At 48.3% G+C, this 27,801-nt stretch overlaps 2 protein-coding genes across 3 annotated transcripts in view; one reads left to right on the top strand and one right to left on the bottom strand.

Annotated features, from left to right (window-relative positions):
- Positions 1-8,582, bottom strand: part of USP5 (ubiquitin specific peptidase 5 (isopeptidase T)) — a 33,456-nt gene extending 24,874 nt beyond the window's left edge. For both annotated transcript variants that reach the window (XM_015418797.1, XM_015418798.1), the window contains exons 1-2: positions 8,458-8,582; positions 1,663-1,788 (exon numbers count right to left, since the gene is read on the bottom strand). In XM_015418797.1, coding sequence (XP_015274283.1) covers positions 1,663-1,788; positions 8,458-8,565 — 234 coding nt within the window. In that variant the 5' untranslated portion in view covers positions 8,566-8,582. The remainder of the gene's footprint in view (positions 1-1,662; positions 1,789-8,457) is intronic.
- A 590-nt stretch (positions 8,583-9,172) lies between these two features.
- On the top strand, positions 9,173-20,608 carry CDCA3 (cell division cycle associated 3). Its single transcript, XM_015418809.1, has 6 exons — positions 9,173-9,270; positions 11,342-11,519; positions 11,870-12,008; positions 14,407-14,667; positions 15,901-16,019; positions 20,232-20,608. The coding sequence occupies exons 2-6, from the start codon at positions 11,400-11,402 to the stop codon at positions 20,376-20,378; spliced, it is 786 nt and encodes a 261-aa protein (XP_015274295.1). The 5' UTR covers positions 9,173-9,270; positions 11,342-11,399; the 3' UTR covers positions 20,379-20,608.
- The last annotated feature ends 7,193 nt before the right edge of the window (positions 20,609-27,801 follow it).

Raw genomic sequence — 27,801 nt, 5'->3', positions numbered from 1 at the left:
CAGAACTGGGAAGAAACTGTAACTCTCGCCACAGGGGATTTATCCTCTCGTTAATACATCTGAGCTAAACAGAGCTGCTGTCAGTTCTAGCCCCGCGCTGGTGTGAGCTACCAGCCTTGTCCCCAGCTCACCGTCCACCCAGCGGTTCGAAAGCTTCGGCAAGAGATAAAATGGGTACCACTCCTTAGAGAGGGTGGGCACACTAAACCCCCCGGTGGGGGAGGTGTTAGCCGGCGAACGGAATGTCCAGCGCATAAGACCGAAAAACCTAGAAAGAACTCTTCGGCATCGAGGAAGCTTGTAATGGGCCGTCCGGCCAGGCGGTGGCAGTGCTGCGCTGCAACTTGAAGCAGTTGTGTGATTTAAAGGTTATATGTTGTCCTCCCTTACCCCTTGAATCATTGTTAGTCCCGTGTGTATTTGAGTAACTGTAAATCGCTCAGAGCCAGCAAGCTCTGCAGGATTGAGCGATTAATAAATTGAAAGATTATTATTATTATTATTATTATTATTATTTATTGATCTTTTTAGATTGCTGTATCGGTATTATTTATGTATCTATTTTATCGTTTTAATGTTTTTACTATATGCTCTATATTGCCCAGAGCCCTACAGTAGCAGGGATTGGGCGATTCGTAAGTTTAATAATAAATATAAATAAAAATAAATAAACACATGAAATCCTAAACAGAGAAAGGTGCAAAGTGTTGCCATCTTAGCTCACTTATCTTAGTTTTTGCCCTCAAGGGAGGGGAGTAAAGGTTGAAAACAACAGACAGAAAATGTTGTCGTACAGAGGAAAAAGCATGTTATTTGGACTGAAATGTCTCATCTAGTTCTAACAGCACATTTGGACATAGAGTTAAACTTTTTAACACTGAACTATTCAATAAAATATTGTCATCATACACAAAGCATACCAACTGTGGACAAAAATCAGCCTCATTTAAACAAATATACACTTAAAACATGTCGCGTATGCCAGTATGCACAGGAATTATCCTCAAATGCTATAGATTTTTAGTTTAAACAACCTTTATATTCTTACATTCTTAGTCTTCAAAAGCATTTAATTGCTTCCAAAAGAGAAGATACCTCAAAGGAATTCTTTCCCCCCCCAGCACTCCCCACAATTCCCAATTTTTCCATGGCATAAATTGGAAAGAATCTGCAGGGAAAATCCAGAAGAAGAAGAGGAGGAGGAGGAGATTGAATTTATACCCTGCCCTTCACTCAGAGTCTCAGAGCGGCTTACAATCTCCTTTCCCTTCTGCTCCCCACAACAGACCCCCTGTGAGGGAGGTGGGGCTGAGAGAGCTCTGACAGAAACTGCTCTTTTTCAAGGACAGCTGTGCCAGAACTATGGCTTGCTCAGGGCCATCCAGCAGCTGCGAGTGGAGGAGTGGGGAATCAAACCTGGTTCTCCCAGATTAGAGTCTGCACACTTAACCACTACACCAATCTAGAAACAAGTGTGCCCCCCATCTTCTTCCTGGGCCTTCACATCTCTTAGGTGCCCAGTCACAGAATTCCAGAGAGCAGGCACGGAGGGAGACAGCACGGACAAACAGCAAAACTGATCCATGCTCAGACACCTGAAGAGAGGGAGTCCCCTTTTTCATTCAGGTAGCCAAAAGTCCAAGAAAGCTCTGCCCCTCTTACCAACTTGCGTGTCCTCTTGAGATGGAGATAGACCCGCTGGCCTGTTTTCTCAAAATATTTGTCCACATACTGCTTCCCAAATCCCAGGAATGTGTTCATGCAAATGTACAAGCCTCCATCGGACTCCTGAGGAACAGAAATTTGATTTCTTTAGTTCATGGATGTCCCCACCTTTGCCCTCCAAGGCAGCTTCCTTCATTGTCTTCCATTTTATCCTCACAACAACCCTGTGAGATAGGTTAGATTATGTGTGTGAGAGAGAGAGGGAGAGTGTGTGTGTGAGAGAGAGAGAGTGAGTGTGTGTGTGTGAGAGAGAGTGTGTGAGTGTGTGTGTGTGTGTGTGTGTGTGTGTGTGTGTGAGAGAGAGAGAGAGAGAGAGAGAGAGAGAGAGAGAGAGAGAGAGAGAACACAACCTGCTCAAGGTTATTCAGCAAGCACCCATAGCAGAGTGAGGATTCAAAACCAGGCCTCCCAGCTCCTACTCCAACGCTCTTGACCACTACACTGCAGTGGCTAGAAAGGGTTCTCACTGGGAGGATGGCCAAGAGAATCACTGAGGTGTGCATGTACTCTAACCAAGAAACAAAATTCAGCCCCAAAGTCTGTGCCAAAAACAGAGGAATTCCGCAGCTTGGATAAATTACACAGACTGAAATATTTTTTCATAATCTATGAGGGGTTTTCTAACCACAGATCAGGACGGTTCTTCCCAGCCATACATCTGTTGTCCCCAGTACAGAGCACCGTTACTTTGTGACTGCTCTGAAAGATGGCATGCTCTTTCACCTTTCTGGCACTGGCAAACCCAAGACTCTGCCATGCAGGTACAAGATTCTCTTATTCTCTTTCTCACCCTCTCACCAAAAACCTTATATTTCTGCTTATGGTCAACATCTTCCTTGTCCCTCTAAAGTTATTTTCATTTACATGTCTTTTTTTAAATGCCCCAAATTTATACACACACACACACCTCTATCTCACATTGGATTTACCCCTTCACTACCCAAAGGAGTCTCAGAGCAGCTTACAATCTCCTTTCCCTTCTCTTCCCTTCCCCACAACAGACACCCTGTGAGGTCGGTGGGGCTGAGAGAGTTCTCTTGAGAACTGCCCTTGAGAGAACAGCTCTGAATGAACTTGTGACTGATCCAAGGTCACACCAGCAGCTGCATGTGGAGGAGTGGGGAATCAAACCTGGTTCTTCCAGATTTCCGTGCTCCTAACCAGTACACCAAACTGATACATATGTTTTGTGTGCCTCATTTTAGCTGTTTCATATATTGATATTCTGCCCTTCCGAGAGGCTCAAGGGAGCCTATAACAAGAATTAAAAGCCACCCAGCGTGCAATTCATCCACACTCAACCACACATAATGGAACATGACACCCCGTGAAAGCAGAACATTCCCCACTATCCATTCCACCCTATAGCAGGGTCAAGCAGTCCGCTGAAGCTATGTAGAGTCCACTGGCCAGTTTACACCTGCCCTCCTCACGTTCCAGCGAATGCATGTACAATCTGTGTACAGTGTATCCTTGTTTTTAAAAGTGTGTTGAGTAATTCTCATGTTATGCTCAATGTACGTAAAGCTGGATGTGTGATACAAACCCTGCATTTATCCAGGTACTGGTACCTGGTTTCAAATTCAAAGTGAATGCACATTGGTGCAATCTTACAAACAGATGTCTGCATACAGTAGAATGGAGCAGCATCTTCTGCCCTTGACTATCGCAACTGGCTCTCCACAGAGCTACCATTGAAGAATGAATAAAAGTTGCAACCGGTACAAAACGTTGCAGCAAGTTCACAAGTAGGGATAGGCACAAACCGGCCGATGAACTGAAGTTTGTCATGCATTTTGGCTGGCTCATGAAGCAATGTTCGCAAACTGAGTTTTCATGAATTTTGAAGCGGTTTGTGAAGAGCAGAAAGCAGGGTTTAAATGGCTCGGAGCCATTTCACCCTCTGCTTTCTGCGTGCTGTGGCTTTTCGCGAGGAGCAGAAAGCCGCAGGGAGAAGAAAGCAGGGGTTTAAACTTTAAATGGCTCACGAACCAATACAAACCAGGTCAGTTCACAAACCAACCTCGCCGTCTTTATGGGTTCACAGTCCAGTCACAAACTGAAATGCAAAAACACGGTTCATCCCCACCTCTGTTCACAAGCACTCACTGCTTTGCACAGCTGTAGCCAGTTCACCGTCTTTATGGGTTCACAGTCCAGTCACACAAACTGAAATGCAAAAACACGGTTCGTCCCCACCTCTGTTCACATGCACTCACCGCTTTGCACAGCTGTAGCCAGTTCGACCACACCAGCTACCAGTTTGATTCACAGGAGCTGATATTTCAATCCTTTAGTTGCCAGCGACTATAAAATACTTGCTACCCTTCAGTCCCAGCCAATTAAGATCAAGCCAACAAGTTTGGCTGGCGGTATCCCTCCCCTTCAACAAGTGAACTCAGTGGGGGCTGGAAGGGAGCCCTTGGTGGCTCCTGACCTCTGCAACTGACTACGGGCAGAGGTGCGGAAGCTCCGCTAGCTCTGGGCTGATGGTCATCAAACGACCTGTAGTTACTTTTTTTCCTTTCATCTGTTCCAATTCATTGGGCTTGCCCAACCTGCACTTCCACTGGGGGAAAATGGAGGAGTGTCCCCCTTTGACCAAATGAAGGCTATGCTGGAGAAATGTTCCCTCTAAGCTGTGGAGTCTTGTGAGCAAAAATTCTACTTTGTGAGCTACTGGCATTAAAGTTGTGAGCAAACGATTTGGCTCCTGCATAAATTAGTTTGCTCTGGAGCCATCTTTCCTGAGCTAAGACAAAAATGTGTGAGCTGGAGGCTAAAAACCTGTGAGCTAGCTCACACTAACTCAGCTTAAAGGGAACACTGACCTGCGTGTAGCAAAGCCAAGTGGGATGGAAGCTATAGTGAGGAGGAGCGTTGGGCACGAATGAATGGGAAAAGAACTGGCTGGGCCCAACCCACTGGCCATTTATATTTGTGCATGTCCCACTCTTTCATAGCCATTAACTGCTTTGCCAGGTGATCAGCATGGTTTATTAGAATTCTTTGCAATAAACATTGCTTGTATCATTTGCATCTGAATCGCTTAGGCATCTCCCCATCAGTGTCCAACACAGATCTGTGACCCACACAGAGTTACTGACGCTGGACATTCCATCAGTATAAGCGGCTGCTGTTTCAGCACAATGGATTAGAAGGGTGGAGCACAGCCAGTTATGAGAGCTGTACTGTGCGATTAAATACTTTGTCAACATTTGATAGCATATACAGGACACTCGGTCTGTGATACTTTCATGCTGGGTGACAAAGCGGAAAGAACAACATGGTGGAAACTGGACTGGAACTGGTGGAAAGAAATAGCATGGGGGAACTGAACTGGAAGAGGCAATCCAAACGAGGAAGAGAACCCAGAAGGATGTGTAACAGACTTGCAAACAACAGGCAAAAGGCCCATGTAGTCCATCAGGCAGTACCAAACTGTAGTCACCAGGACGGCCCTGGGATACTGACAAACAGGGGCTGACAGAGGTAGCCATTTCCAATTCCGCCCCAGTGTCTGGTACTTAGAGTCAGCCAAAATAGCTAAACGGAACCTTCAAGACCAGCAATTCCAAGCAGAGTTACACCTTTTTAAACAGAGGGATTTCAACTCTGCCAGTGTCATCCAGCGGCCCCCTTTCCATGAAGTTATCTATGCCTTTTGACAGCCCCCAATCATTACCACGTGTCAGGGCAAGCAACTCTTAACCATTACCCCACGCTGACTCTCACACCACTTAGAATTTTATAAAGATCTCTATTGTCTTCCTTTTCCCCTGCTCTACCTTACACATTTCCCCAAGTAAGGAGATCCACACTCAATCCCTCTTCATAGAAGAATTAAGCAAGAAGCCAGCGGCACCTTAAAGACAAACGCCATTTATTCCAGCATGAGGTTTTGTGAGTTAACAACTCGCTTCATCCATAGCAGATATATTTACACTTGCATAAATACAACAGATATTGTATCTGCTATGGATGTCCTCTTCGAGCATCTGATGAAGTGAATGTTGACTCGTGAAAGGTTAAGCTGGAATAAGCTGTATTCATTTTCAGGGTGTCACCGGACTCCTGCTTAATTTTGCTGCAACAGACTAACACTCCAGAATTATCTTCATAGAAAACAGCCAGATGCGCTAACCAGTCTTTTGGCTTTTCTTTGCTGCATCTTGTCCCACTAATAACAATATAATTTTAGAGACAGGCCTGCCACAGCTATCCACAGGACTTGAATTGCAGCACGCTATAACTTTATATGGACTGGCATCCCAATGCCAGTTATATTTTTCGTCACACCTAACATCACAAAGACCTACTATGGGAACAAAGCATAAAGTTACCCATGAAGGTCCGGTCAAGCAAGAAACAAGAACTGTGATCGGTTCAACTTGCACTGTTCCTTTTGCCCTCCCAACTCTGGATTTGTGCTGTCTTCAATTGCATCCATATTCTCCTTGCCGAAAAGAGACACCTGATACTTTCTTAGTTCATGATTTTGTTCCCATCTTTCTGTGTCTTATTCGACGCTGATTTAATACCTGGTTTGAGCTGTGAGTGGAAACTGAATGTGAGATTCCTGATCTCCTGAAGGAAGGGGAGCAGCAGCATTCTGAGACTGACTGGCTACTGAAAGCTGTCATGATGGAGATTTTGTTTGGAATATCTAGGTTTGAGCTACCAAACGTGACGCACATCTGACTCTCTCGGCTGCAAAACTCCATTTCCTGCCTCAGTCCCGCTGATATACAGAATTCTCAGGAGGCAAAGGTGCTGAGCACGGCTCAGAAGAGGCTACACCCACATTCTACTGGGATCAGGAGAAACGGCATTTAGCGGCTGGTTGTTTCTTGAAAGGAGTGCTGCTTCTGGGCAGAAAAACTGGCCCAGACCATGAAAGGCAGGCAGATCGAACAAGGGAGGTGACGTCCCACTGCAGGACAGATGCCTTTGGGGAGGCCAAGGCTATCTAAGAAGTCAGACAACAGGCTACTCAGCAGTAGGAAGCAAATGCAGACTTGGAAGTGGAAACAGGCTCTTTGCACCAAAGGGAGTCAGGTAGCATCTTGACGCAAATGTGATGGCTGCTGCCAATGAAACATTATTTTAAACTGTACAACCAATAAGACCTCCAGTAGCCAATTAGAAGCTCTGCTGGGCCCACCCACTTTCTTAAAAACACTTGGCAGGTGCCAGGAAAGCTGTCAGAGAGCCCCTGCCTTAAATGCTAACATGATCGCTGTACTTTTCTGGATTACATTCAATTTGACATGATTACATTTCACCCTGTATTATTTACATTTTAGGGCCCTTACTAAAAAAAACCTCAGTTTTCTTCATAGCCACATTAATAAACTTGTATATAGCAAGGATTTAACCACTGTACCGGACAAGGTCATCTCTAGTCTACAAAAGCATAGGCGAGAAATTAGGGATGCAAAACATTAAACCATTAGGATTCATTTATATATTTCTATGTTCATTTAAAAGCGTTCCCAGGCTTTGAAAACTGGCCAAAGGTTACCTGTGCATTCCAGGCTCATTCGTGCCTGAGGGACATATGTTTTTCAATGCCAGCTTTAGTGTTAAACATCTGTGCAGAAGACAGACACTGGATAGTGTTAACATGTATGTTTCCCTTAACAAAAATCAATAGCAGAGCTTATCCTGTGTAAGAATATGTCTGCAGACTAAACAGATCATAAGCCTGTTAACATGTAAATGATAAAATCGATCATTTTAGAATGGTTACTTTGCTGAATAAAATTGGTGGCCATAGTTGGAATAAAACCCTGTCTGTCTTTAAAGTGCTACAGGATTCCTGTTTTATCTGGCTCAGAAGCCAACCAACCAGGAACCAGAAGAGTGTGGCTTGTTTTGTATGGAAAAGGCATCACCACCCACAGGTGTGCGTCTCTCTCTTCAGACAGAACTGCGCCTGCCTGCACCAGAATGCAATGTTCAGAGCAAACAGATGTGCAAAATCATCACATGCACACCCTTAAAATGAGAGGGGAGGGCAGGGAGCTGATGTGGGAGGCACCAGCTAGTCATGCAGCACCATGTGCGCTGTGGCAGTTAAAGGCCTGGCACTTGCCCTGCCCCCAAAGGATTTCGGGATTGGTAGTTCCACAGGGCAAAAGCTGGCATCTGAAACAGGGCCGTCAGACTTCGTATCCCAGCAGGCACCGCGAAGAGCGCCTAGATACTTCCAGAGTTTCCAGGCGTCTGGTGAGGCGCGGCCCCTCAGAGACTCCTACAAGGGGTAGCCTAAGCACGGAGGACTACAACGCCCGGCATCCTTCGGCCCTTACTCCGATTAAAATTGACTTATCATGCTCGTTAGGAAGAAGGGAGCTGCCGTTCCCACGGCCGAAGCGAGAAGGAAAAGAAGAAGCCGAGAAAACGGAGGCAGATTTCCCACAGCCGGCCCCAGACCTATCGCAGACCGGCGATGGAACCCCATCGAACTACATCACCCACCAAGCACAGCATTTTTTCAAATAAAATTGACGGGGCTCCTGGGCCTGCTGGGACTCGTAGTTCTCATTGGGATTCTTGCGTATGGATTTAGATAGCCCATACGCCCCAGGAAAGAATACAAGTCCCATGATGCCCCGCGCGACCTAGGCGATTCCCTTCCCCCCCCCCGGGCCGGGTGAGCTGAGGTGCGGAGTCGGCAGTAACTACGGGGCCCCCTCAGCTGCTCAGCTCTCCATCAGGGGGGCTTACCGGGGTATCGAAGGAAAAGGCACACTCATCCTTATGGACACGGTCGCCGGCCTTAGGTACTCGGATAGAAGGCAATACAGAGAGCAGCGCTTCGCTCAGCTCCGCCATGACAGCTGCTCTCTCTGATACCACCCACGGCCACACCCCACCAATCAGAGGCCGTCCCTTTGGCAGCCAATGAGTGAAGCACAAAAGAACAGCGCCACCGTCTTGGCGTTAAACCCCCGACACAGAGGAGCTTTGCTTGGTCACGCCCCTTTCCCCTTTCCTACCCTATCAGCATTTTGGCCCCTGAAAAGGACAGCCATCTGATCCAATCAAATCTGTAAATGCTGGCCAATAGCTATGATTAAATGCCCAGAGTTTTATTGGCGTTAGAAGGGCGATGGGTCTTTATATTGGTCTAAACCAGCCAATAAAGTAGAGTAACTCGGGGCAATATCCAACTGACTGACAAAACACTAAACCAATAGAAAACCCCAGATAGACGGCTGGGAGCGTCTCATTAAAAGAATGGGCGGTCCTTGTTACTGATTGACAGAAAAGCAAACCAATAGAAACCCACTTTAGAGGGGCGCGTTATACGTTCTGCCAATTGAAGGAGACCTAAAGAGGGGTAGGTGATGGTTTTAAACTAACAAGGAAGAAGGGGCGTGATAAGAATGAGTGGCAGTCGTTGGGTCCAATCATACTTGGCACATGGGGCCTGGCGGTGGAAAGCGGGATATTTGAATCGCAGCTGGCATCTCTCCTCTGAGCTCACTTTGCACGGAGGTTGATTCAGCCTTTATTGTATTCTAGCAGCTGGTTGAGGTAGGTTGGGTTGTTCACTCGGTGGCTTTTCACGGCAGAGGCTAGAGATTCGAACTTGGGTTTTCCGAACTGCTAGTTCCACGCTTTCACCGCTACGCAACAACACTGATTCTGCGGTGGAATGGAGCTGGTAAAATGGGCTGTAGAACTGCACGGGAGGGGCGGCATTCTTTCCCCTCCCCCACTGTGTGAACTGGCAAAATGATCCAGCTGGAAAGTGCACTGAAGGGGGATTATTTAGGTTTGTGTGACTGCAGTCTCCTATTACAAGGAATGTTAGAAAGGGTCTTTTCTCCCGACCTTCTCCAAGAAGGATGCCAATAGAAGCATACAGCCACAGTTCTTTTTTAAGACCCTCTTTCCTCCTAAATCCTGTTGAGTGTATTCAGGCCACCATCACCTTTGCAAATCCCGTGTAAACCAGGGAGGAATTCAGTCTTTGCAAGTAGAAGGGTCCAGGTTCAAACCTGGCCTCTCCAGCTGAGAAGGTTCTGTGGAAAGCCTTAACCTGAGACTTTGGGAGAGCTGCTGCCCTGGTTAGAATCCGCACTACTGACCTGCATAGATGAATGCAAATTATGCCGAACTGAACTATTTTAGAGGGCTTTTCTGCACAGAGAATAGGATTGTGCTGACCAAATGGTTCACAAATATTCTTGGATACATGATGTGGGACTGTGGTCTATACTGCTGTGTGTAGCTTATTGTAAGTAGGATCCTGTTTTGTAACTTCTGTATCGCTTAATGTGTCATGTAAATACCTCTGCTCCTCTTCAGTTCTTTCAGGTGGTTCCAGACTTTCAAAATGCTAATGGCATGGGTCATTAAATGCCCCAATTTGTTGAATTGTACTGACTATGTTTAATCTGCTTTGAGTCCCTGTGAGAAAGATGAACTATGAACAAAATAAAAAATAGAAGTAAATAAATTTAGTAGGTAGCATCCTCCTGCGTGCTAGAACCAGTAGTCAGAATGCAGTGGACTAGAAAGGAAAGAGCTCAACTTGTCTAAATTAGGCTGCAGGTCTTAAATTCCTGCCTATTTCTCTTCTTCTCCCATCATCTTGGCTGCTCCGCTACTCCATGATCATAATAAGCAAGGCCAAAAAGCCTGTGTGCATTGGTGGGCTTCTGTAAGGTCGGAAGGGTATCCTTTTGCGTTGCCTGGGTTGGCAAGAAGAAGAGATTGGATTTATACCCTGCCCTTCACTTGAAGTCTCAGAGCAGTTTACAATCTCCTTTCCCTCCCCCTCCCCACAACAGACACCCTGTGAGGTAGGTGGGGCTGAGAGAGCTCATTCGAGAACTGCTCCTGAGAGAGCTTGTGACTGACCCAAGGTCACACCAGCAGCTGCATGTGGAGGAGGAGTGGGGAATCAACCCCGGTTCTCCCAGATTGGAGTCTGCACTCTTAACTACTACACCAAACCGGCTCTCCTATGCTAATCTACCCCTTTAGCAGTTTTCTCCTAAATCTCTGCCATCTGATAATGTGGGAGTCAGCCAAGAGAAATAGCATCAGGATCGCTACTCATTCTGCTTCCAGAGGCAGAAGGGAGTTAACAGCTGTTGGAAGTCTGTTCTTATACATCAGGGGTCCCTGACCTTTCCGAGCCTGTGGGCACATTTGGAATTCTGACACCGGGTGGTGAGTGCAACCGCAAAATGTCTGGGAAGCCCAACTGCAGGGGAAAATAGGGGGGATTTTAATATATGCCCGGAAAGAGAGGCAATAAAGCCAATGCTGTGCTGACAGCTGCCACTGAGATGATAGTAGGTTAATCTGCATAGCCAATCATATCTCCAGTGGCAAATTGGAAGCCCTACTGGGCAAGAGACCGGTTTGGCCCCACCCACTTTCTGAAAACACCTTGGTGGGCACCAAGTAAGGCCTTGGCAGGTGCCATTGTGCCCATGGGCACCCTATTGGGGACTCCTGTTATACATTCTGGAATGCCAAGCTGGGAGTAACCCTTGTATCATAGGGGGCTGGTTTGGAACAATCTGCTTTTTGGACCCCGGTTTCCTTTTTCTCTGACTGCGTGACTGCAGAGGGATTCTTCTTTCTGCAGAGCCCCTCCTCTGCCGCAGCCTCCGACTGAGCGGGTGCCGTGTTCCCTGCCTGCCGGCATGGGGGCTTCCGAGAGCACCCCCACGACCCCCGCCTCCAAGCCGCTACTCAACAAGCACCTGGCGCATGTCAGTGATCCGCGCTCCCCCACGGCTGGGATCCTGAGAACACCCATAGAGGTACTACGCCTATCCAGCCTTGTGGCCGGAAAATTTTCTATGGGGGTGCGTGCCCCTGACGTGGTGACATGACTTGTGACATTATCAGGAAGTGACTGGCCGGCAGGCAGGCTCTCCCCTCCCATTAATAGAGGCTCAGGCACGTATTTGTGCCAATGGGGCTCCCGGGGGAGGGGGTCATCTGTGGGGGGCACAGCCCTCCCTGGGGCTAGGGGCCTGTGCCTATCCTTTGAGAGCACCTGGCCTGTACAGCGGGGTGGCTTGGACTTTGCTTCCCTGTCCACCTAGTACCCTAGCCTTGGTCCTTTGGGCTCAGTGCTTAGCCTTGCTCTCCTTTCTTTTTCTCTCAGGTAGAGAGCTCCCCACAGGGGAGTCCCATGCTGGATTCCAAGGAAGAGGGATCAGTAGATGACGACCAGAATCTGAACTTGGACCCTCGTTCCCCAACACCTGGCATTTCACGCACACCCATGAAAGCTGTGGTAGCTGGTAATAATAATAATAATAATAATATACTCTATTGTAATTGTACATAGTACAACGAAATTAAAGATGCAATCATTTCGGTGATCTACAACCATACTCATATACACTCACACAACCATCCCATAACTCCCTTAAGGTTCACATTGCAACTTAAACCACCAATGTCACCCAAATTCCAATTTCAGACAGCATTTAAAGTAAGTGGGGAAAGGAAATATTTCTGCACACAGCGAGTGATTAACACGTGGACTTCACTGCCAGAGGATGTAGTGTAAGAAGGCCAATGCTATGCTGGGGATTATTAGGAAGGGTATTGAAAACAGATCAGCCAATATAACAATGCCCCTATATAAATCAATGGTGAGACCTCATTTGGAATACTGTGTGCAGTTCTGGTCACCACACCTTAAAAAGGATATTATAGCTTTGGAAAAAGTGCTGAAAAGGGCAACTCGAATGATAAAAGGGTTGGAACACTTTCCCTATGAGGAAAGGTTAAAGCGCTTAGGGCTCTTTAGCTTGGAGAAAAGACAACAGGGGTGACATGATCGAGGTTTACAAGATTATGCATGGGAAAGAACAAGTAGAGAAAGGGGTACTTTTCTCCCTTTCTCACAATACAAGAACTTGTGGGCACTCCATGAACTTGCTGAGCGGTCGGGTTAGAACGGATAAAAGGAAGTACTTCTTCACCCAAAGAGTGATTCACACACGGAATTCACTGCCACAGGAGGTGGGGGAGGCTACAAGCATGGACAGCTTCAAAAGGGAATTAGATGAGCCTATGGAGCAGAGGTCCATCAGTGGCTATTAGCCACAAGGTATAGATAGGGGCTCTGGGGCAAGTGATGCTCTGTATTCTTGGTGCTTGTGGGGGAGGTCAACAGTGGGAGGGCTTCTTGTATCCTGGCCCCACTGCTGGACCTCCTGATGGCACCTGGTATTTTTGGCCACTGTGTGACAGAGTGTTTGACTGGATGGGCCTTTGGCCTGATCCAACATTGGCGTCTCTTATGTTCTTATGTTAATGATGTCGACATTTATGGAAAAGAGGTCTAGCAGTGGCTACTAGCCATGGTGACTAAAGGGAAGCTCCAGAGGCATGAATCCTGTGAATTCCAGAGCCAGGAGGCAACATCAGGGGAAGGCCTCAGCCTCTGTTCTTTGTTTGTTGGCCCTCCAGAGGAACTGGTTGGCCACCGTATGACACAATAGAACTAGTAACAATGTTAATGTATTGGACAAATGCCATGTGTGCAGTTCATGAATATAATCCTTGCACAATAAAGCACAATGATACCAAATATGAATCTTCTGATACACAATGAAATATTCCATAAAATTCTCTTTCCAAAGTAGTTCTTTCCAACGAAGAATCCGGACACTGAAGACTTCGTTTCGATAATCCTCCTCAGGAAAATTACGATTCTAAGTATTTCAGAGGCATCGAGTTCCAGAAAACTGTATAGCTTCAAACGACTAATGTAGAAGGATCTGCCTGTTGTGAATATTTCATAGGCTCAATCCAGGTCCTAACTCTGCAACAGTTTTGAAATCTGGAGCGTGGGGTTGTAGACATTGACCCAAGGGGCTGCCTTGAATGTCAGTCTGCCGAGATCATTCTCAGGGTCTTGGAGAAAGGGAGGGGAGAGCGGCCCCCTAACTCAAGTCTTCTTCATTTTCCAGCCGCAGAAGGTCACTTCCAAAGTCCCGCCACTCCCCTCCCTCTCCTCAACACTCCAGAAAGTCCCTGACACAGTCTGAGGTGTTGCCCAGTGACAGAGCCCAGTGCTGAACGCAAGCCCTGCTCCTTGGACCCTCCCTATTGTCAGCAAGCTGCCAAAGAACTCTGTGCTGAGCACAACCTTCCCTGCTTAGGGTTCCCCCCCCCTTCATGTTCCTTAGTGATATCCAATTGCACATGCTTGCTGGTATAATGAATCGCTCGTTTGCTTGTCTCGTGCATTCCTTTCTATGAACGCTAGTGTTGCTTTGAACTATGGTGATCAGCAAGGTCACAGGTGTGGGGAAGAGCCGGCTTCGCTTAGTCTATAATGAATTGGAGTGTGAGAAGAGCCTAATTGTTTATCTTTTAGAAAACCGTTGATTCTCAGACTACGGGCGCGAATATGGGTCCACCCACACGAGCGGGAACCATGTCCATTGGTTATCGCCAGTACGAATCTACTTTATTATTCTTTGCCCCAACCGTTGTAGTTATTCCAAGCAGTGAACGTGTTCCTGTTCCATCATGGCTTCAATAAAATACTACTTTGCTACAAACGTGTATTAATTGCAAGTTGTGGGGATTGGACACCTATCTAGATTGTCTTCATGTTGTCTTTATTCCCTGGTGCAAGTTTTCCCGCTGACCCTCAGTTCTTTCTCTCGCCTCCCTCAGACACCATCAACAGCCTCGTGAAGCAGCTCAGCGAAGCCTTTGCGGCGACAGCAGCCAAGGAGGGACCGCTCCCTGAGGATCCCTCCCCTCAAGGCCAGAAGCGCGAGAGGGCCTCTGTCACAGGGGTTTCAAGGGAGGAGGCCTCCCCTGGCGAAGCGTCCCAGAGGGAAGAGGAGAGGAGGGAGCAGCTGGCTGAGAACGCTTCTGCCGTGGCTGCCCCAAGGGCAGGGGCAAACCCCGCTGATGCCCTCCGGCCTGCAGGTAAGGCGGGGAGTGTCCCAGACAAAGGCATGCGTTGGCGTTTCGGTGCTTAGACTCAACTGCTGTGGGGAGAGAAGAGTGGAGCTTCCCGAGTGGTGGAAGATAATAGGCTAGGCTGCGTACATAAAGATATACCTCGGGTGGGGGAGATTTCCATCTGAACAGGACCGCCTAATGTCCACTGGGGGAGAATCTATAGGGCCTTGGGTTGGATCCAGACTCAAACTGGCAATTTTGGCCAATCCCCACCTCCAGGAGCAGCATTTCATGGCGATCAGAAGGCTGTGGTGGGACTGGGGAAGTAAAAAGGTCCCTTCTGCCCACAGAAAGTTTAGTCTAGAGCCAGCCTGTTCTCAGAGTACTCAGTCTTTGGCAGCGGCGTTTGTTGATGGGTGTCAAACATACGGTCCGTGGGCCAGAGCCAGCCCATTCAGGGTTCTTATCTGGCTCCTGAACAACTGCTCATTTTACCTTTATTGCCAGGTGACCAAGGCTGTGCACTGTCTCCCTGTATCCTGTCCAGTGTTCCCTCTAAGCTGAGTTAATGTGAGCTAGCTCACAGTTTTTTAGCCTCCGGCTCACAGATTTTTGTCTTAGCTCAGGAAGGATGGCTCCAGAGCAAACTAATTAATGCAGTAGCCAAATCGCTCGCTCACCACTTTAATGCCGATAGCTCACAAAGTAGAATTTTTGCACACAAGACTCCACGGCTTAGAAGGAACATTGATCCTGTCCCAGTGCTAATGAGTAATGAACAGTGGAACTGGGAGGGTGGACATCAGGGAGATACTTTAAGGAAATACTGTAAGAGCGTTAATGTTTTAAGCACGTCTGTATTTTGAGTAAAAAATGATATTGTTAATTGGGTTTGCCTGGGTCCTTTATAAAGTTCATGTCTCCCGTACCTGGCATTACGTTTTATGGCCCACATGGTCTGGCCCAACAAAGTGACATTTAGGTCATATCTGGTCCGTGTAACAAATGAGTTTGACACCGCTGGTCTACGCCTTTGTAACCACAGAGAAGAGTGACCCTTCCCTGGGTGAAGAAGGAACGCAGCGTGCGCCGCCTGTCAGCTGGTGGAACAAAATGTGCCCATGTGTCAAGGACTGTGTTGCTAGAGCCAAGGGGCAGCGTGCGCAGATGCTGCTCTCGGCCCTCCCCTTGGAGAGTGGGGAGGGACGGTGCCTGTCCAGACGGGGCTAATCCGTGTTCTGCCTCTTTCTTTCCAAGGGAGCAAGCCAGTAAGGCGCAAGCCCAGTGGCAAAATGCTGGCCATCGCCACAGGCTCCGGGCGGTCTCCTCTCAGCATCCTGCAGGATGACAACTCTCCCAGTGCCCTTGCTTCTCAGGTGATGCATTTGGAGAGGAGGGGAGGTGGCGTGGAAAGGGGGTCATCTGTGGGGTGAAGCGTTTTACCTGCCTTCTGCTTTATTATCCGGGCTTCTGGCGCGTTGGCTTTTCCCACCCTGGTGTTAGTCTTCTTGAGCACAGGCCATTGGTGGTAGGAGCAGGGCTAGCTGTTTGCTGTTTTCTCAGCCCGTTTCTTTCTTCTGGCTTCAGCGCTGCGTTTAGCCTGGACGTTTTGGCCGGGGATACCTTTCACACCACGTCCGAACTGGCTGTGACCAGTGTTACCTCTAAGCTGAGTTAGTGTGAGCTAGCTCACAATTTTTTAGCCTTCGGCTCACACATTTCTGTCTCAGCTCAGGAAGGGTGGCTCCAGAGCAAACTAATTTCTGCAGCAGCCAAATCGCTCACTCACAACTTTAATGCCAGTAGCTCACAAATTAGAATTTTTGCTCACAAGACTCCACAGCTTAGAGGGAACATTGGCTGTGTGACTGCGATGGAAAGGGATTTTGGGGTCGTAGTGAACAGCTCAATGAAAGTGTTGACCCGCTGTGCTGCAGCGGTGGAAACGGCAAACTCTGTGCTGGGTTTTTTAAGGAAAGGGACTGACAAAAACAGGCGATATTGTAGTGCCCCTATATAGGGATATGGTGTGTGGTCTCATTTAGAATCCTGTGTGCAGTTCTGCTCCCCGTAACTCCAAAAGGACATTGCAGAGCTGGGAAAAGTACAGAGGAGGGCAACCGAGATGATTAGGGGGCTGGAGCGCCTTTCCTATGAGGAAAGGATGAAGAGTCTGGGACTTCTCAGTTTAGAAAAGAGACAACTAAGAGGAGGACATGATAGAGGTGTATAGAATTCTGCACAGGGAGGGAGAGAGTTGGCAAGGAACTTTTGCTCCTTCTCCAAAAAATACTAGTGCTTGGGGGCACCTGATGAAGCTGATGGGTAACAGATTCAGGATGGAATAAAGATCAATAATAATTATCACATGGCAGTGTGTGTAGTATAGCCAGGAGATCTGAAGATTGTCTGGCAGCCTGAAGTTGTAGCTCTTTCAGCATTATACACCACTAGGGGGTGAGCTTGAGAGACCTCTGAGAGCTGTGACTGACCCAAGGTCACCCAGCTGACTTCATGTGGAAGAGTGCTGAATCAAAACTGGTTCCCCAGATTAGAGTCTGTCGCTCTTAACCACTCCACCGTGCTGCCTCAGGACGGAGGAAAGGAAACACTTCTTTACTCAACCAGTAATTAAACTATGGAACTTGCTGCCAGCGGAGGTCGTGATGGCCACAGTCATCGATGGCTTTCCTAGGGGCTTTCGAAGGGGGCTAGACTGATTCATCGAGGACAGGTCCATCTGTGGCTACTACTAGCCATGGTGAATAAAGAGACCCTCCACATCCACAGGCAGCATCCTTCTGAATATCAGTGCTAGGAGGCAACATCAGGGAAGGCCTTGGCCTTTATGCCCTGTTTTTTGGCCCTCCTGGGTGACTGGTGTTGGCGGACTGTAGATTTGCAGTAAAATGGAACACAAGCTATTTAAAGAATAAAGTCAGTTTATTAAGAAGAGAACAAACTTCGTAAGAAAGAGGACAGAGAAAAAGACGTCTAACTGTCTTAACTAGCTAGGAAGAGAGAGTAACAAACTGTTCTCAGCAGGAGCAGGAAACAGCCCTAACTGAGCCAGGAAGGAGACTATTTGAAAATAGTAGGCAGTCTCTAATCTTGCTATGCTAAATAGTTGTCCCCTCTGCTGCCCCCTGCAGGATATTCTTGTCATCTTCTTTATCTATGCACGATAGACATTGCCTATTCCAACAACAGGTTTGGCTACTTTGTGGAACAGGATGCTGGCCTAGAAGGAACCACTGGTCTGATCCAGCAGGGCTCTTCTTACATTCTCATTTTCATGGCTATCGGCTGTAACTCTCCAGGGGCTCATTGTGGGAGCCCATGATGTATTTGCACAGCTTCGAGGTACTGAAGCTCTCTTAGCTGTTCTGAACGGGCTTCTTCACAAACAGACAGATCCCTCCTCCAGATAAATTACTGACCTTCTGTCGTTGAGAGGCTTGGGGGCTGCAAGCAGACTCCCAGCTCGCGTTTGTGTCAACTTTGGGTAAAGTCCAAGAGCCGCTAGCCAGCTCAGAAGCTACAGGGACTCCTGGGCCTCACTGTGCTGTAAGCCGCTCTTTGTCAGCAAGGTTCTGCTGCCTTCCTAGTCCCCAAAACCTTCTATGTCTTGGTTGTACTACACAGCATGACGTTATGGACTGAGGTGATGCCTTCTCCACACCAGCCCTGGAATGTAGTGAGGCCCACCACTTCCAGCCAAGCAGGCATATGTCTGCCTGTGGGCTGTTTGGTCTCAACTTGCGGCAGACTTGAAGGGCTAGAGTGGTCTGTACCACTTCAGTTTGCAGGGGGGAGGGGGTTACATTTTTGAGCTTCCCCCCCATCACATAGACACATTAACTCCCTGTAAGCAGGAAACAGTATGCAAAAACTTGGAGCTAGGATTTGTTTTCTTGCTGTGCTAATAACTTTTCCAGGCCATTTTCCCCCTGACGAAGAGCATTATATGACTCTCCCACGGAGTGTCTGAAGTGGTACGCTCCAGTTTGCTGTAGTGGTTGGGAGCAGGGATTCTAATCTGGGAGAACCGGGTTTGATTCCCCACTCCTCCACATGCAGCTGCTGGCGTGACCTTGGGTAAGTCACAAGTTCTTTCAGAGCTGTTCTCTCAAGGGCAGTTCTTCAGAGAGCTCTCTCAGCCCCACCTACCTCACAGGGTGTCTGTTACGGGGAGGGGAAGGGAAAGGAGTTTGTAAGCCGCTCTGAGACACCTTCAGGTAGTGAAGGGCGGGGTATAAATCCAATCTCTTCTCTTCTTCTTCTTCTACCACCCCTGTTCTGCTGCCCAGGTAGACAAAGGACACCCCAGGCCTCCCTCCCAGCAGCAGCTTCTCCTAAGAGCTGCTGCCACCGTGGAATCAAAGGGGGGGGGGGGTGTAGGGTGCCACTGTGAAAATTGGAGGGAGGAGAAAGCAGTTTGGGGAGAAGGGGCCTTTTCTTTTCCTCCGCTAGAGCTGGGCTAGATTATTCTGTTTTGCCAGAAATCTTTGCTGTTAGATTCAAAGGTTCTTGAACCTCATAATCCGCTTACTGATTGCCTTGATATCCTATCTTGGAATCCTCCTGACCTGATAGACTGAGAAGCTTTTGCTGTTCTTGTAATCTGCTTTGGGTCCCAGTGACAAATGCGGACTATGGATAGAAATAATACCTGTCTCTTTACCGCCCATACGCAGTAGGTATCTTGGCCTCCTCTGAGGAATCAAGAGGGCAGGCGGTGCAGTAGAGCCAAGAGATACATCTCTTTCTTTCCCACCACCGGTTTGGTGTAGTGGTTAAGTGCGCGGACTCTAATCTGGGAGAACCGGGTTTGATTCCCCACTCCTCCACTTGCAGCTGCTGGTGTGACCTTGGGTGAGTCACAGTTCTCTCAGAGCTGTTCTGGAAAGAGCAGTTCTCAAAAGAGCTCTCTCAGCCCCACCTACCTCACAGGGTCTCTGTTGTGGGGAGGGGAAGGGAAAGGAGTTTGTAAGCTGCTCTGAGACACCTTTGGGTAGTGAAGGGCAGGGTATAAATCCAATCTCTTCTTCTTCTTCTTCACCCCAGTGGCCACTGCGAGATTTGTAGCCTCTTTTCCTGCGCAGGAATTTTGCAGGTAGACATCTAACTGAAGCTGGCCGAGGGCTCTCTTCTCTCTCCATTATGGTGCCTTGGTGCAGATCGAATGCTACTCCGTGGCTTGACGGTTGTCTACAAACTAGCCTCCGGTTCTCCTGCACATCTTCTTCCCATCCTAGTTTCCAAGGCTTTTGTCGAAGCAATCGGATGGTGGCGTGTGGCTCTCCACCAAATCAGAATTGCAAGCCACCCTTGATGGGGGACTTGCAATTTGCATTTGGAGAACCGCTCCAAACCAGTATCTGCAGATCTGGATCTCCCAAACTGCAGTTTGTTGCTAGTCAGGGAGTCCAGGAAGGGGAGGGGCTTGAGGCTTCCCGATGGAACACCGAGCCGTGGTTTGGTGTTATCAGGACTATGCCAATGTGACTGTCCCATCCCCTCCCCCTTAACTGAGGGTGAATGTCAAATGCCTTCCTCCTGACGTTGGACCTCTCTCATTTTTTCAGAGCAAGAGGCACCCATCAGTGGCAGACAACCAAGGAGAGCGCAAGGAAGGAGCCTTGCCCTCTGGCCGAGCCCTCAAAGCAGGCGGCTGTGGCCGGGGCTATTCCTTGAACAAGGAGAACCTGCAGTGTCGCCTGGTGGAAAATTAGTCCCCTTCCAGCCCTCCTGGAATTCCTGGCCTCTTCACGAGCGGAAGGAGCTGGAGAGGACGGGGCACGGTGGCCTTCCTCTTCCAGACAGCCTGTTTTGCTGCGTTCTCTCTTGGCAAAGGAAGGAGCAGCCTTTGTGTACGTTTCTCGCCTAGTTTCTTCCTTGTGTGTTTCTTGTATGGGCCTCTCTTCTGAAATGTCCTTTCTGTCACCCCACACACACACACACACACACATTCCTGCCTGTGGGAATTAAATTTCACTTTGGAATGAGGAGATGGCTGTCCGTGGTATTTTGCCTCCTTCGTCGTGGTTGGAAGCCCAGCAGAAGAACTTGATTGTGAGAATGGTTTTTGGAGCATGAGGCGTTATCACTGTATGAATCCAGGAAGCTACTTTCGACTAAATCAGACCATCAGTCGGGTGTAGTGGTTAGGAGCACGGACTCTAACCTGGGAGAACCGGGTTTGATTCCACACAGCTCCCCACATCATATTTTGAGAGCCAGTTTGGTGTAGTCGTTAGGAAGAACCAGGTTTGATTCCCCACTCCTCCACACGCAGCTGCTGGTGTTACCTTGGGTCAGTCACAGTTCTCTCAGAGCTGTTCTGGAAAGAGCAGTCCTCAAAAGAGCTCTCTCAGCCCCACCTACTTCACAGGGTGTCTGTTGCAGGGAGAGGAAGGGAAAGGAGATTGTAAGCCGCTCTGAGACTCCTTCGGGTAGTGAAGGGCAGGGTATAAATCCAATTTCTTTTCTTCTTCAGTCCCTCAAGGTTGTTATTGTCTACTCAGACCGGCCATGGCTCTCCAGGGTCTCTGGTGGAGCTTTTTTACATATGACCTACTTCCAGTGGCTCAGTGGTTAAGACACTGAACTGCAGTCTGGAAAGTCAGTAGTTCAGCAGTTCAAGACCCGAGTGCTGCATGATGGAGTGAGCTCCCATCTCTGGTCTCAGCTCCTGCCAATCTAGTAGTTTAAAAGCAAGAAACAGGAAGTAGATAAATTTGGTGGGAAGGTAACCGCGTTCCATGCACCTCGGCATCTAGTCACACTGGCCACATGACCACGGAAATGTCTTCGGACAGCGCTGGCTCTTCGACCTGGAAATGGAGATGAGCACCGCACCCCTAGAGTCGGATTTGACTAGCTTTTGAGCAAGGGAAAGCTTTTACCTTTACTTCCAGATTGGTTTAACTGGGCTTGCCGGGGATTGAACAGGGGAACTTCTGCATGCCAAACAGATGCCGTGCTTCTCAGCCACAGCCCTACACCTGCCTTACACGAGGCCCCGAGTCTTCCTGCTAGATGGCAAGGCAAACATAGATAGTGATCACCTATCACTTGGGCAATAACGTGTGTTGCTTGCTGCCTGCCTGAGAAAAAAATGGAGGAGAAGGAAAAGAGGGAAGCCACTTGGGGGGGCCCCATTGTGCATAAAAGTGGGGAATAAATGAAATAAGTGAGATGCACTGTCTGTTGAAAGGGCTTGCGGAGGCCCGGTGTGTAGCTGTGGGAGAGGTCTTTTCACTCAGAAGGCAGCTCTTCAGTGGTTGGACTCGAGGCATTTCCAGAGGTTTAGTCCCACGGGGTGGGGTGACCAGTCCTCAAATCCACAGGGAGCCTTTTCGTGCAAGGAGGAGGACATGAGCAGATGTCCTTTTCTGTTTACCCCGTACTTATGCTAAAGAAAGCCCAAGCAGTAGCAATAGCATTACATTCTGTAACGGTGGGGGGGAAGTTCCGTGCATGGATACCAAGTTCTTCAGTGCCTTTAAAAAAAATTTATATCCTGCTTTTCTTCCCGCTCAGGGACAAAACAGCTTTTCACATCGTTCCCCCTCTCTAAATTGTAAGGACAACTTTGAGGCTCAGGTTGTGACAGGCCCAAGGTCCCCTGGCAGGCCTCCGCAACTGAGCAAAGCTAGTCCTCCCAGGTCCTAGTTTGACACTCTGACCTCTGCCACATTGTCGGTACCCTGAGGGAAAAGGCTGTGTATAGTTTCCTTCTCTGGTGGGATCCTTCCCTATCACCTCTGGCAGGACGGGAAATGGGACGCTCATGGAGTTATTGCATCGTCTCCATGAAAGGCTGAGAGCTGTTGACCAGGAAACTTAACTTAAGAAACATTTCATTGGGAACCTTTGGCTGTAAAAGCTCAGGAGAATATATAAGTTGACCAGAGAGAAGTACTACTGGACATGTGATTGCACTGGAGGTTTCATTTGTATTTTTGTATTTCTCTTCTTTGCCCAGTGGTTAAACTTTGGAACAGTTGTTTTCTGGTCTCTAGTTCATGTTCTGTATATGTATGATTGTATATATTTTTACATATCAGCCAACATGTTCTATTTGTATTAGACCTCTGAGGAAGGCCTGTAAAGGCTGAAACGCGTTAGGTCTATTTCATCAGCCTTTGTATGTTTTTATATTTGTATATGAGGTATGAATGGGCCCTTATTCGTTATTTTAATTTTTGTTTACATATATATTTTTTAGGTTTCATAATTAGATTTTAAGAGTTGGCCCTCTTCTATTCTTGACTAACCTTTATAGGTTCTGAAGACCAGGAAACGGGCCACTGGAACTTCACTTCGGCTAAAAAGCTTGGGTAATCTGAGGAAAAGCCACTTACAATGCAGGTTGGCCTCGCCTGCACCTGTTGCTAGGGGAGGAGGGAATGACAGCGAACTGCAGCACTGCAGGGTTGTGGAAGAATCCACAACTGAGGGGCTCAGTTCAGGCATCGTGTGAGCCGAAAGCTACAGAACTCTCCACATGGATTTGCAAGATGTCTAAACTGACCTGCTGTAGCCATCACGGGCATTCCGCCTGCAGAGGCTTCCCCACCACGCAGAGGGGAATGGGGATGGCATGCGTAAGCCGCTCCCGGTCCCAGTTTGACTGTGGCCCTTTTGGAAGCTCAAGCTGTGTTATGGGTACTAAGTGAAGGTTGGCACAAACCATGTTTGGCCATATGCAAAGTGAAATATCTTAGAACAGTGGTTAGGTGAACCTATGGCACGGGTGCCAGAGGTGGCACTCAGAGCCCTCTCTGTGGGCACGCGTGCCATCGCCCCAGCCAGGCCCAGACCATCATTAAAGTGTCGAATTCTCTGCCAAATAATTTAAGTAAATGAAAACATTTGGGATTGCTTTCCTTACTTTGTTTGGATCATCTTAAGTTAATTTATGAGTTGTTTTTTCTAAAGTAAAACCTCAGTATTCAGGTTAAATGGCCGTGTTGGCACTTTGCAATAAATAAGTGGGTTTTGGGTCGCAGATTGGGCACTCGGTCTCTAAAAGGTTCGCCATCACTGTCTTAGAAGAAGAAAAGATTGGATTTATACCCCACCCTACTACCTGAAGGAGTCATAGAGCAGTTTACGATCTCCTTTCCCTTCCCCTCCCCTCCCCACAACAGGCACCCTGTGAGGTAGGTGGAGCTGAGAAAGCTCTCTCAAGAACTGCCCGTGAGAGAACAGCTCCGAGAGAACTTGTGACTGACCCAAGGTCACACCAGCAGCTGCATGTGGGGAATCAAACCTGGTTCTCCCAGATTAGAGTCCGTGCTCCTAACGACTACACCAAACTGGCTCTCAAAATATGATGTGCTCTGAGCGATCTGCTTACGAGCAGTAATGCAAGCATGGTTTTGGTAAGGGTTCTTGACTCCCACAGCAGGCAAAGATTGACAGTTCTCAAAACTGGAGCTGTTTCAGAGGTTCTGTCAGATCTGGGTGTAGTTCCTGATACCTGCAAAGTCTCTAGCGCAGGGATGTCGAACTCACTTGAAATGTGTTATTTAAAGTTCAAAAAATCTTTAATTGTGTTTGTCTCTGTCCTTTATAAAGTTTATATTTCTGTGACCTGGCATGACCTTTTATGACACACATGGCCCGGCTCAACAAAGTCTCATTCATGTCAGATCCAGCCCTCATTTAATGAGTTTGACACCCCTGCACGCTTGGAGTGGGATCTCTTGGGGCTAGAGATGGAGACACGCCTCCTCAGCAGGGAAGGTGCAGCAAAGTAATTAAAAATAAGAGGGAAAAGGTGGTGAATTGAAATGGCAGAGAAGGAGTGGCCGTGGCTATAGGTAACTTTTAAAAGGCATGATACCAATGCCTGGAGAACAGATCCATTGATGGCTCTTAGCCATGATGGCTGAATGGAACCTCCATGTGCAGAGGGAGTGTACCTGGGTTGCAAGGGAGGCAGCAACATGGAGAGGCTTTGGATGGGTGGGGCTTCTGACTGGCCCAGGCCAGAAACAAGATGCTGGACTAGATGGCCCTGTGATTGGACCCAGCAGGGTGCAAGAGAGCTAGCTGACGTCAAGGCCTGCCTTGCCCTTTCGGTGTCTGTGGTGACAGGCTAGTCGCCTCTTCCCAAAATCCCCTTTTGCTCTGTAAGGAAGGTGAAATGGTTGGTCTGTTCAGCCAAAGCCCCTGGGGGTTGCCAGCAGACAGGAAGGGGGCATCGCATCCAGGGAAGAGGGGCAGAGATGCCCTGGGTGGGGCAGCCGTGTTGGACTGAAGCAGTAGGAACAACGTTTGACCCCAGTGGCACCTTAAAGACCAACGAAGTTTTATTCAAGGTTATTAGCTTTTTGTGTGTGTGCACACTTCCTCAGATACATTGGGGGGAAATGCCATACCTTGAATAAAACTTTGTTGTCATAAAGGTGCCACTGGACTCAAACCGATGCCCCAGAGTCTGAGCAATCCACTTTTCCACAATAACTGGGCCTAACTGTTCTAGGGTTTCCTTCCTGCCCGCGGGAGTCAGGCTGATTGGCCCACCGGGGGGGGGGGGGGCGGTTTGAATGCACTATATCTCTTGATGCTTGCCATGTATTAGTTATTCCTAACAGTGAACATGTTCCTGCAACCATAGTTCTAACAATAAAGTATAACCTTGGAAGCGTGTGCTCAGTTGTTTGACTGTGGGTCCTGACAGCGGGGTAGAAATTTATTAAATCAAATCTGTGATCCTTGACAGCTCCCCTACTCTGCCCATGAATCTCACCAGCCCAGGTGAAGGCTTTGGGGTCCCATTTCTCACTGGAAATGAAGCCAATGGGATGACTGGGTGCCAGTTTTCAAATCATCTAGCAAAGAAGTCCCCAAAGACCGGATCCTTGTGCTCTGTGACGGCTGGAGGAGCAAGGAGCGCCGCATCCTGGTGCCTGGCCCACTGGTGATCAGGCGTGTTAGAATGTTAAGTAACATCTGGCCAGCTGGTGTGTTTATTCTTTCGTTCTCTTCTGCCTTTGTGGGTTTTGTCTGATTCCTGGGCTAGCTCTCCCACCGGTACTCATTCCAACCCCCTCGCCCTTTATCCTTTCTCATTTTGTATAAGTTCTCTTGGGTTTTGCTCCAAGTAAGGAGCCACTGCGTTTCCTTCTTGAGCTCTCTGGGCTTCTCCAGAGACTCCTCAGCATGGTTACCAAAGGGAAGGAGCATGCAGGGGCATCAAACTCGCTTGTTACGAGGGCTGGATCTGATATAAATGAGACCTTGTTGGGCCGGGCCATGTGTGTCATAAAAGGTAATGCCGGGTAGTGGAGATATAAACTTTATAAAGGACAGAGACAAACGCAATTAAAGATTTTTTAAAAACTTTAAATAACACGTTTCCAGTGAGTTCGACACCCTCGGTGCGGCTAGGGTCTGAGACGCCCAGGGTTGAGTCCGTTTTGTGCCCCCAAAGCTTGCTGGGCGACCTTGGGCTAGTCATACGCTTTCGGCCCAACCCACAGGGTGGCAGTGAGGATAAAATGGAGGACAGGAGAATGACCTAAGCTTTCCCACTGGGTAGAAAGGTAGGGTACAGATGAAGTCAACACAATGAATGAAAATAATAAACCTTCAGTTCTGGTTTGTGGTGCGTCTGTTCCAGAGCTCCCGGGGACTGCTGTCCAGGGTCCTGAAAGAGCTAACAGGAAGCTCCAGCATCTGGCCGTCTTAAAATCATTCTGCAGCCCGCAGCAGCAAAAATGCTTTCTTTCTCCCCCCACCCCCACCTAGTTTTTTTTAGGATTCTCAGGTCTATTTACACTCTCCTGGTATATCTCCAGAAGAGCGCTGTGCTCTGCTGATCAAAATCTATTGGTGGTCCCTGGCCCAAGAGATATCCAGCTGTCCTTGACCACAGCCAGGGCCTTCTCTGCCCTGGCTCCAACCTGGCGGAACCCTCTGCCTAACATCTGTGCCCTGCGGGACCTGCTAGAGTTCCACAGGGCCTGCTAAGCAGAGATGTTCTGCCAGGCTTTTGGTTGTCTGTTGTGGGGAGGGGAAGGGAAAGGAGCTTGTAAGCCGCTCTGAGACTCCGAGTGAAGGGCAGGGTATCAATCCAATCTCCTCCTCCTCCTCCCCTACCTCCTCCTCTTTCTCTTCTTCCTCTTCTTCATTGAGGCCAGCGACAGTTCCATTCTGCCCCTCCCCTCCTGTGAGACAGTGGTGTCATTGGTTCTTTGCCCCGTCTCTAGCTATCTTTTTGTTTGCTGTTGGTTTCAGCCTGATACTAATCGATGTTTTATGACTGCATTGTGCACCGCTCTGAGCCCGGTTTACCGGGGGAGAGCGCTTGAAAAGTCAGATTAATTAAACAAATAAATAAATAAAAATTCCCCCTGATTGACAGCAAACCATTCTCTTTGGTCACCTCTTTATCTGATCCATCCGATGCTCTCTGCTTACATAAGTATTTTGTCTTCACTATCCTTTTATATATATCTAAAGGCCACATTCAGCGTTCCGTGCGTCTTGGTGTTTAGTCATGCCGGCCACATGACCACGGAAATGTCTTCAGACAGCGCTGGCTCTTCGGCTTGGAAACGGAGATGAGCACCGCAACCCTAGAGTCGGATTCGACTGGCTTTCGAGCAAGGGGACCTTTACCTTTACCTTTAAAGGCCACATTATAAAGATGCTCTAAGAGAGCCAGTTGAGTGTAGTGGTTAGGAGCACAGACTCTAGTCTGGGAGAACTGGGTTTGATTCCCCACGTTTCCACATGCAGCTGCTGGTGTGATCTTGGGTCAGTCATAAGTTCTCTCAGAGCTGTTCTCTCAAGAGCGGTGCTCGAAAGAGCTCTCTCAGTCCCACCTCCCTCACAGGGTGTCTGTTGTGGGGAGAGGAAGGGAAAGGAGATTGTGAGCCGCTCTGAGACTCCTTCAGGTAGTGAAGTGTGGGATATAAATCCACTCCTCTTATTCTTATTCTTCCCAGGGCCAAATCCTGTGACCTGCAGGCCAAGATTTGCTAGGGTTGCAGGGAAATGTTTGCCCTGCCCCATTCTTTTCCAGGTCCCACCTCAAATGACACCGCTGGAGCCTTTCGTTATCTGAGCAGTCACTTTTATTTTGCCTGGGCTATAAAACTCCTTATGATACAGTTACATCTCAAAGCAGTGGCTGGT

This window comes from Gekko japonicus, unplaced genomic scaffold, assembly GCF_001447785.1.
Source record: "Gekko japonicus isolate JY-2015 unplaced genomic scaffold, Gekko_japonicus_V1.1 scaffold1244, whole genome shotgun sequence".
NCBI classification, from domain to species: Eukaryota; Metazoa; Chordata; class Lepidosauria; order Squamata; family Gekkonidae; genus Gekko; species Gekko japonicus.
The sequence above is the reverse complement of the archived record's forward strand: the minus strand, read 5'-3'. Positions and strand labels throughout refer to the sequence as shown.

Bases quoted from the DNA above. Each gene is read 5' to 3' on its own strand.
- CDCA3 (XM_015418809.1), top strand. From the start codon at position 11,400: ATGGGGGCTTCCGAGAGCACCCCCACGACCCCCGCCTCCAAGCCGCTA. The intron at 11,520-11,869 runs GTACTACGCCTA...TTTTTCTCTCAG, and splicing joins TCCTGAGAACACCCATAGAG to GTAGAGAGCTCCCCACAGGG. The intron at 16,020-20,231 runs GTGATGCATTTG...TCATTTTTTCAG, and splicing joins CCAGTGCCCTTGCTTCTCAG to AGCAAGAGGCACCCATCAGT.